The sequence below is a fragment of the Lucilia cuprina genome, chromosome 4 (assembly GCF_022045245.1).
Source record: "Lucilia cuprina isolate Lc7/37 chromosome 4, ASM2204524v1, whole genome shotgun sequence".
Lineage (NCBI taxonomy): Eukaryota > Metazoa > Arthropoda > Insecta > Diptera > Calliphoridae > Lucilia > Lucilia cuprina.
The window spans coordinates 38,571,033-38,581,579 of NC_060952.1; the positions used below are offsets into that span (position 1 = coordinate 38,571,033).

At 30.9% G+C, this 10,547-nt stretch overlaps 1 protein-coding gene across 1 annotated transcript; it reads left to right on the forward strand.

Annotated features, from left to right (window-relative positions):
• The first annotated feature begins 2,719 nt into the window (after positions 1–2,719).
• LOC111690454 (stomoxyn-like) lies at positions 2,720–3,135 on the forward strand. Its single transcript, XM_023452933.2, has 2 exons — positions 2,720–2,909; positions 2,970–3,135. Exons 1-2 carry the CDS (start codon positions 2,808–2,810, stop codon positions 3,066–3,068), a joined length of 201 nt encoding a protein of 66 aa, XP_023308701.2. The 5' UTR covers positions 2,720–2,807; the 3' UTR covers positions 3,069–3,135.
• Positions 3,136–10,547: the final 7,412 nt, after the last annotated feature.

Sequence of the window (10,547 nt, forward strand, 5' to 3'; positions counted from 1 at the left end):
ATGTCTTTGATATTCGCGATATCAGAAAACTTTAACTATTCTGGAAAGACTATAGTGTTGAGCAGTAGTACATATATGATTAAAAGCAAGTCAAAATGTAAATGTATGGGCGCACGTATTATATCCTACACCAGTGATTATGTTTAACATTTTGATATTTTTTTATTATAAAGTATTTAATTTGATTTTAATTAATTTTTTTATTATAAAGTATTTTATTTGATTTTAATTCAGAAATATGCATATTAACATAAAGCACAAAGTTTATATGAACAAACAGACACACGGACGGCCAGAAAGTGATCCTGAGCCCATGTGGGCTGGATGGAAGACATCATCCACCTTAAAGACATCAGACATCATCCAACTGCACCACATTAGTGGGAAGAGTATTATAGAGGAAAACAATTTTGGAACTTTTTTTGTTGCATACAAATCTAGTGTTTTGAATTTGGAACAACAGGGGTGCAACAATCTGAGGTTTGCAAACTATTACACCTCTAGAATTTTTGAAACGATCCTATTTCATCTCTTATATTTCGAATCGCACATTGAGCACTATAAAAACATTTTTGCAGCTATTAAATACACTAGAAAAGGGCTATAACATTTTTGGAATATTTCAAAACTTTGGGATAATAAATTTCAAAATTTCTTTTCAGTTTTCAGTAGAAAAGACCAGATATTTTGGCAACCACCGTTGTAATTTTGACGACGCATTGTTGTCACTTTGGTTACGCTTTGTGTCATTTTGATAATACATCGTTGTAATTTCAACAACTCAATGTGAATTTTTTATATCTTAGTTGTTGATTTAAACATTTTTTGTAACACTTTGACAAGGTATGTTATTAAAAAATTATATGCACTTTGGTATTGATTTGTTTCTCTTTGTGTACATATTACTATACTAAATTTCATTATCTTAGTAATTAGTTGGAATTAAAGCTTTTTGGGTGAGAGAACAGAAATACACACATTCGAAGGCAAATCATTTGTGTAGAAATATACGGACGGGATCGTATTAATGTAGTATGTAATAAAACCATCACACTTTGAGAGAAAATACGGACAAGCAGGGCATAAGATCTGGGATGTATTTTTATGTAAACACATACAAAATAGTGAAACCGCCGATTTTACTATTCTAGCCTTCGTTTTTAATATAATAGAGGATCAAGTAATAAATTTTGTTTAATTACACAAAAGACAATAATCACATGATTGTTTTTCCGAAAAAATATATTTTGTTTATGACAATCACATAAATTTAATCAATTACTTAATATCCTCATATATTTTCACTATTTGTTCATATTTATTAAAAAGTTGCTCAGAGTATTGACTTGATGACACTAAGCTTCCAACTAGTCTAGAAAATTACCTTCGACAAGTACATTAATTACAAATTCTGAAGTGTTTTGTAATATTTCAATTTAATAGAAATCCTCTTAAACTTTCATTACTAAACTTAAGATAATGAAACTTAAAAGTAAGGGCAAATATTCCAAATAAATATTTACTAAAAAACTTGAAGTAAGATTTTTTATACCATCAAAACAGATGAGGGATATATTATTTTTGTCATTTTGTTTGTAACATATCAAAAAAATGTTCATAGGTTCTTAGACCTTCTAGCCATATCTGTCTGTCCGTCTGTCTGTTTGTCTGTTTGTCTGTCTGTTTGTCTTTCTGTTGAAAGCACAATAGAGTCCGACCAGAAAGAGCCAGGTAGTTGAAGTGCTCCACAAATATCTCCTATAGAGAAGGTTAATTTGGTATTGCAGGTGGGCAATTTTTGTCCTAGTTTTCTCATAGCCTCCATACAAGTGGCCCCCGAAAAAACTGTTTCAACAGTCATAACTGTTTTAAAAATGCTATTATAGCAACATTAATAAGATTCAAATGGACCAAATTCTCTCTCCCAAATTTTGTAAAGATCGGTCTATAATTGACCCTACCTCTCATATATAGTCCCCTGAAAAATTACTTTAACTGGCTTAAAAGTACGAGCCTGAAACTGAAACTCGATATAAATAAGTTACTCACTATCAAAAATAGGGCCGTGCCTCCCAAATAGGGCCTTTTGGCTTAATTTAAATGATCTGTTATGTTAACAAAAGTCGACAAAAAATATTCCGAAATAAATTAAAAAAAAACCAAATGAATTATTTTTTTAAATAATCCTCATTTTTAACATACATACTGACTGGTGTAGTTTATCATATGGTCGGCTACGCTCGACTACGTAATCATACTTGTTTTTTCGGAATACCTTTTTTCGATCGTTGCGTAACTGAATGCGTAAACGTAATCGAAATGCAGAATAGGGGTGAATAATCTGTACATAATTGACCCTAAAGCTCATATAAGAGCCCATGGGTCATATATCAACATAATGTTTATAGGGAATCTGGTTTGATGATGGGTATATAATATTCGGCAGAGTCGTATATAACACTTTTACTTGTTTTTAAATATGAATGAATTTGTAAACATTTCTTTAGAAAAGTAGTAAAGAGAAAAAAGTCCCTTAAATTGTTATTATAATTTAGATAAAAATTTATTCAATATAGACATTAAATTGACGTAGAATTTCTTTTGTTTTTATCAGTTCTACTTCAATCATTGCTAAAAGATAAGAATTTAAGTTATTAAGTACTTCCTCTTTAATTTTACAACTATAAATAGTGTGATTCTTAAACATTTTGATATTATTCATATTTGAGATTTTGCTCAAATAATTAATAAGTTATTTAATAATATATTCTATAACAATTTGTATAAAAAAGGTGTAATTAATTAAAATGAATTTTTATAAATATTTTATGATATTGCTCATCGTGGTATTGTGCTTGACGGTGCCTCAAACAGAGGCCGGCTTTCGCAAAAGATTTAACAAAGTAGTGGTAAGAATTAAAACTACATTTAAAAAGAAATTAATTAAATAATTCTATTTGTTTAATTAGAAAAAAGTCAAACACACAATTAAAGAAACTGCCAATGTTTCCAAGGATGTTGCAATTGTGGCTGGTAGTGGGGCAGCTGTAGGTGCTGCCATGGGTTAAACAATATATTATTTAATTGTATTAACTAAAAATCTAAATAAATTTTAAATGTGTTTAAGCCTGAAAATACTTGAGCTTTTTTTAACCATTTTATATGTGTTGTGTTTAAAAATATTTTTTACTAAATTAAAAGCCTCTTTTACAAACTGTAGGCAGTTTTATTAAACCTGACTTAATCGGTTTGGGTCAGAGGTGTTGCAATCAATTTTTGCTTCATATCACAAATTCCCATTAAAGTTTTTGTGTTTCTTCTTCTTGTTTTTTTGTTGTTGAAAACGTGTACATTTGAAATCTGCTCATATGTGTTCGGTTGCATACTATTTTTTTCAGACTGAACTTAAAAGATGAGTGTTAAAAACAATATTAAATATCATTGATTTTTGGTCATGGCCTCCTCTGAACTTAACCCTGAACTTAGACGTTTCTGACAATATAGAACATTTATTATCTTTTTCTTAACGTTTTTTTCTGTTTTTTTTTGTTTGTCGAAAATCTGCTGCATGTTGCATATAGTGTTGTTATATAATCGGATTTCTTGAAGTTTATGAACTGGTAATACGAAATTAATAGAACAGTAAACACTTTTCTATAGAAAACTTATCGCTCTTTTAAAAAGTGAAGATTTTCTATAAAAAATTATCTATGTTAGAATAAGTGAAGTTTTTTTTATAGAAAACTTATGATTGTTATAAAAAATTAAGATTTTCTACAAAAAAAAATTATCTCTGTTACTGAACGTTTTGCTATTATATATAAACACATGTCTACTGCCTTGATATGGGATCAACTGAGAGGTCTTAATGTGAACTGCTTCCAGGGAAAGAAGATACCGGTGACAGACAGGGACAAGGAGTTCAGAGTACATGATGCTTGGATATAAGTAGTGTCATGTGTATCCAGCAAAAAGAGAACTTCCATAGAAAGAAAAAAGAAATTGAATTTTTTTCATGAAAGTACGGAAAAAAGCCTGAATAAGTTATCATTTTACCACAGGCTTGTCATAGATGGGATGTCCGTTTTATTTGATTGCAAATTCACTACATCTAAAGCCATTCTCAAGAAGTAATTTTTATGTTCTTTTTTAGGAAGTTATTAGGAAGTGAAATTGTATTACAGAATACAATTAATTTTACTTAAAATATATTAATATAAATAAATAAATTACACGCAGTTATCAATTTACATCAAAATAAAAAAGTATACTTTCATTAAAAAAAATATATTCTTTTCGATTTTTTGGAGGTCTATAAACATCACTTCCAGAGAAGGTAAAAAAATGCACCAATTGCTACTTTTGCAGTGGTGATAAATGGTATTCTTTTAGAAGTACTTCGTTTTTTGCTGGGTGCTACACTAACCAAGGCTCTGGAAACTTTGCTAGATATATTTATAATATGAGGCGGCGATTACAGCCGAAATGCTCTTTACTTTAGGCAAACATGCCAAAAGCGATTATAGGACACGTATATATTGATACTGAACACATTGCAAGGTTATACACAATCATCGAAAGTGCCTTCTCGCATACCAAACACAGGATCTGCCGAAAACTTTAAAACGCCGATTCCAAATAGAATGTCTTGGTTAAGCAGAACATAATAACATGTTATTCTTTTGGAAGTACTTTCTTTTTATGCTGGGTACTACTCTAACCAAAGCTCTGGAAACTTTGCTAGACATATTTAAGATATGAGGCGGCGCTAACAGCTTACAGGCGAACATGTCAGGCAGAAGTCTAAGCAGTAACGGAATGTGTAAATTGGATTAGAATAAATATGGCGCCCATAGGGCCTAATATATTTAACGGCACCAGAAGTCACTTAGGGCAATATCAGGCAATAGAATTAAATCTAAAGCCGTGGTGGGTTATAAGAAAGCGTTAACTGAATATTCTCCCAGAGGTTAGGCCTCTCAGTAGTAGTCGGCAACGAAAGGGTGAATGTAACCGCTTCGAAGGGAGTTCGAGGTAGTCAACCTGAAGAACGTTTCGGCACAACTAATGCTGAATTAAAACTATGGATGAGAGAATCTCATAAGGCCTTCTCGAATAATGAAACGATAAATAAAACGACAAAAATCCTATGGAGTGACCCTGAGCTCGACGACAAATCTTCTCAAAATGAGCAAGTCTGATCTTAGTATGATGGTACGTACATATTCTGAGTGGACATACATAATTACAAGTACTTCTATACAAAATTTGACATGCGGATACAAACAAATGTAGAGATTGTGGCGAGGACAGCGATACTTTGGAGCACTTCCTTTGTCACTGTCATTATCTTGGAAATAACATTCCTCATTAACACTGACTGAAATTTTTAAAAATTACGTCCAAAAACTTAGTTTCTGGAACATTGAAAAATAATAATTCAGCAAAATTTTTTTCATGGAAAGAAGCGTACAAGAGTACCGATAGGGCACTATCGTGGCTAAGGTTTATTTCTTCGGATTTGATGCAATATACATCCTCCTGTCAACCTAATCTAATTAATAATCTAATTTTATAAAGATCGGTCCATAACCCTATACCCCATATAATGTCCTCTCAGAAAATGACTTTAACGCTCAAATGACTTTAAGTGCTAAAATTCGATATAAGTTTCTTACGACCAAAAATATTTTTACCTAATTTTATAAAGATCGGTCCATAATTAACCCTACCCCTCCCATATAAGGCCCTTCTCTAAAAATGACTTTAACGCTTACTACTGGCTTGAAAGTACGACATAATAACGTTTTTTAGGAGCACAAATCACTCTACCGAGTTTTATGAGAATCGGTTCATAATTGATCCTTCCCCCATATAGGCCTTACGGTTTCATTAACATAAACAGGGGTATTCTTAAATTTTAAACTTGCATAATATTCGTTCCCCAACTAATCGTTTTAGTAAAACTAACAACACTAACAATCAACTCGAGTAAAAGGTTGAAAGAACAATGCAACATTAGTTTCAAGTTCAAGAGATCATTAACAACAACAAAGCATGCAGTGTATTAAAACGCACACACATTTATACATGCCACAACTAAACGTAGTCAGTTTTTTAGTTAAAAATGAAGAAACAAACAAAAATCAGAAAAAAAGTTCAGACAATGAATGAATGCATCTTACAAAGCATGCATGCATGCATGAAGTAAATTTTGATGACGATGATGGTTTAGTTAGTTGCAACAAAACCTTTAAGAAAACAAAGCAGAAAAAAATGAAGTTAAAAAAAGGCTTTAAACAAAAACGTTGCTTCTTAACACAGAGAAACTTTTCAATAAATAAAAAAAACAAAAACTTTTAAAATAATCGACCAAAAACCCTATATAAACATTTTGTTCTGCTGTTAAGAAGACACGGCAGACGCCAACACTTAAAAATAAATGCACAGATACTTGTAAGTCGTACTCGAACTCCTCGTATTTGTACATCCTCAAACTGAACATGAATTCATTTGAAACAAGTAAGAAAGAAGTTTGTTTCCTTTACTTAACTTGTTTAGCTTTTTATTTTTTAAATTGTTCTCAGTTTGTTTTCTTGTTGTTGTTTTGTACTTAAAGCTGTATGCAAAATAGTCTTATTTGAAGCCGTGAAAACTGCATTAAACTGCCAAGTGGAAGAAAAAATATAAGAAATGAAAACAACTTCAAACTAAACGAACTGCCAAGAACCTCAGCACCAACAACACAGCAAAAGTTAAATTGTATACTTGGCTGATTCGTTAGTTAGTTGCTTGGTTTGTTGGCTGTTAATCAAGATAAGCTTTCAAACTCCAACACATAAACACATTCATTTATGGAGGAAATTAAAAAAAAAACAAAAAAAAAAAAAAATACTACAAGTCAGGGGGTACATACCTACCACCATCTATAATCTTAACAGAAGGTTTTCATTTTGAAGGTGTACTTTAAATAAGGTTTAATAGCAGAGCTGGTAAATCTGATATTATTACGGTCGTCGAAAAATGTATGAAATAAAGTCACAACTAATGACTAGGCCAAAAATTCAGAACTTTTTTAAAGAAGTCACCGTACAATATCACTTGTTTCTACTCCCAATCATATCTTTAGCACAGCACAAAAATCATGTGCTTTTTAGTTCCATGAGTCATTTGTTCCTTCCAAATTCGTCATGGACCATGACGAATTTGGAAGGAACAAATGGTATACTAATGATTTCCATCTGGATCCATCTTAGCAATGAATTAGCTAGTTCAACAAAATCATTTGATTAATCGACCAAGTGGAGCAGTTTTTAACTTTCTTCCCTTCGTTTGCAGCTCCGACCGAACACTTCAAAGAGACATACTTCTCCTTGACATCTAGAAAGGGATTTACCACTAGATTCATACATATCTTTTGACCCATTTTAGAACTAGTTCCAATTTTTTTGTCTTCATATTTATGGAATGATTTGAATATTAAAGTAGTGATAGACCTTCAGTCCTGTGCAAAAATATGAATGTATTTCCCAAAACATCTTGAGACATTGCAATACTCATACCTCTTTTGGAAAGACAATAATAGCATTAATTATAGTGAAAGCTTTCATTCGTAGATATAAGGGTCGATCATCATAACAGTGATTTTCTAAGAATCTTTAGGCATTATAATAATCATACCTCTTCTGCGAAGACAACGATTATTACAGTAGAAGAAGTAAGAATGATATAATTTACTTTCATTCCTAGATATTAGGATCTAGTCTCGTAACAGTGATTTTCTTAGAATTTTCATAAAAGCAATTGAATATTACAATGAATTACTAGCCTTTAAGAAATAATGCTGCAGTGATCTTTGAGCTAACAGATTAGATTTCTTAAGTATAACGACGAAGATATCGATACAGCTGTAAACTTTTTTGAAGCAACCCAGCAAAAACTAGGTAATGGTTTTTAATTGTAATTACTTATCTATTGACATACTTTTCAATGGCTACTACATATAGTCTGGATTACATAGAAGTAGTCTAATAAGGTCTTACTTATAATGCGTTCAATAAACACTTTCTAATGCATTTGTCCACTTGCCTGCAAAGCCTTAATTGCTGTATACCTTTTCATGTGATTTAGAAGGGCTACCTTTTCAAATAACTTGCAACCGTAAGTACTTGCCTCCAATGACATCACCGCGTTAAAATAATCACTTTAAATGTAATGCAACTTTTGCTTGCAACTTTGCAACTTTTGCAGCAACTTGAAAGAGATAAGCTTAGTTTCCTTGAGTTCGTAGCCAGTTCTAGGTTTATTTTGATCAAAACTTGACGGGACAATAATGTTCCTATTAAATAAACTCATGTGAGCGTCGCTTTGAAATGCTATTATCGCATATGTAATTCTATTAGAATTTACAATTATTTAAGCCGAAATTCGCAGAAACATCCTGCCCTTTTTTTGTTGGATATTTCTCTCACTCAAGTAGAATTTGAAAAATTCGAAAGCTTTTGGGACCAGACAAAATCGTCCGCCAAGTAATTTCCTTGCTTTAGAATTATGTATTGTTTCTTAAGTGGTAAGTGATTAATTAAATTTATTTAGACAATTCTTTTATCAATTTTGAGATAGAATACGTAAGACAATTCGGAAACTTATCGACCCTGAAAGGATCGCTCACCAAGATCATATCGATGATTCTCTTAGTTTTAAAATTTTACCATTAAAATGTCGCAGTTAACGTAATCCATATTTTTGCTCCCTTACTTTACAAGGAATACTATATACCGTCTGCATTACTTAAAATGAGTCTAGTAATGACTTACAAATAATATACTATGCTTGAACTTATTAATTTTCTAGCCTTGATATATTGTTTTTGAATTTTGTTTTCAACACAAATGTAAAAACTTATAATAATCGTAATGGATGTTTTTCCCATGTTCAAATAATGACTTAGATTGCTTATGTGTAATGTTAGCATTTTAAATCCTTAAATTCCAATGTAAGTTTTTGCTGAGTTATCATCAAAAATTTAAAAGTTCGGTGTTTTATAGTGACTAAAAAAAGTTGATCTAACATATTGGTAGTACTTGCATTAATCAATGATTAAACAGTATCAATGGGCTATGTTGGAAGTCAAATGAACCACTATCTGTTCCAAATTTCATTTACTTACAATCTTTTAATAGTTGCTGATTTTCATGGCATTGAGTAATATTCAGAAGTCAAGTTGTAAAGTATATGAAACATTTTTTTCTAATGACACTTTACTTTCTATGTGGACTCTTCAATTTCTTTAAAAAAACATGTGAATAAGTGAAAATCGATCTTTAAAGTAAAGTATCCATTGTCCCTTGATATATTGTTTTTGAATTTTGTTTTTAACACAAATGTAAAATGTTGTAATTTTTTCCTCAGAAACTACTTACATAACTCCTTATTTGCAAGCGATTGAAGTAAGTAGTTACATAACTCTCGATCGTGGTATGAACATACTTTCAATAACATTCCCGTGTTACTTATGTGTAAGTAAATTGTAGCATTTTAACTGCTTACTTTTCAATGTAAGTTTTTGCTGAGTTATTAACAAAAATTTAAGAGATCGAGGTTATATAGTTTTGTAGTTATTAACTTAGAACCTTTAATAGCTGTAGATATTCAGATATTCAGAAGTGAAGTTTATGGAGAATTTTTTCTAGTGACACTTTTTTCTTTATGTGAACTTTGATTTGAATAATCTATAAAGCAATTTTTGAAGTTATAGTAAAGTATCCATTGTGGGCATCATATTCTTAACGTTTACTCATTCCCAGAAAGAATATGAATAATAATGCCAGGAACCGATCATTCAAGACATATAACCATATATATCGAAAGACTTCTTTATCAGCAGTTAAAGACGATTTTCACTCTATTTGAAAAAATATCAACACCATTTATTTCGAAAGCTTTGTCCTACCTGCGTTGCAGAGGTTTTTCTGATTTAATACCATCGTATTCTTATGCATTTTCTTCTTTCTCTCTCCCATCCAAACCAAATGTATTAAGTCAAAGTAAAATGATTTATAATTCCTGTAAAAATATAAAACAGACTGACATTTAAATGTACTAAACTAAATTATGTGTGGGAGGGCGTTCTCATCTTTCGTTTCCTAATACAAGAATACATTTTTTTTGGTATAAAGCAAGAAAAATTAAAAACTATATATGTAGTATGTGAAAATATTACAAAGAATTTCTTTGTAATAATTTAAAAATATATATACCTTCCACAATTATTTTCAAAATATAAGGCCATGATCCCCATTTGTTTAATCATCAAATAATTGTCTTTATAAAATATATATTGTATTTTCTATACACTTGACCTTAATCCGTATTGACATTTCATTCAATAGATAATGAACATTGAAAATACGATTTAAATTTACGCATGCGTAACATTTTAACGATTTAATACTTTCATCAGCACCATAACGAACTCTGTTTTCTTTATTGTCAGATGGTTTGCTTTAATACTGGGATGGAACTTAGTTGGATCATTGGGTGGATGG

Excerpts from the sequence above, each read along its gene's own strand:
- LOC111690454 (XM_023452933.2), top strand. The coding sequence starts at position 2,808 with ATGAATTTTTATAAATATTTTATGATATTGCTCATCGTGGTATTGTGC. Across the intron at positions 2,910-2,969 it reads AAAGATTTAACAAAGTAGTG|AAAAAAGTCAAACACACAAT; the intron begins GTAAGAATTAAA and ends TTGTTTAATTAG.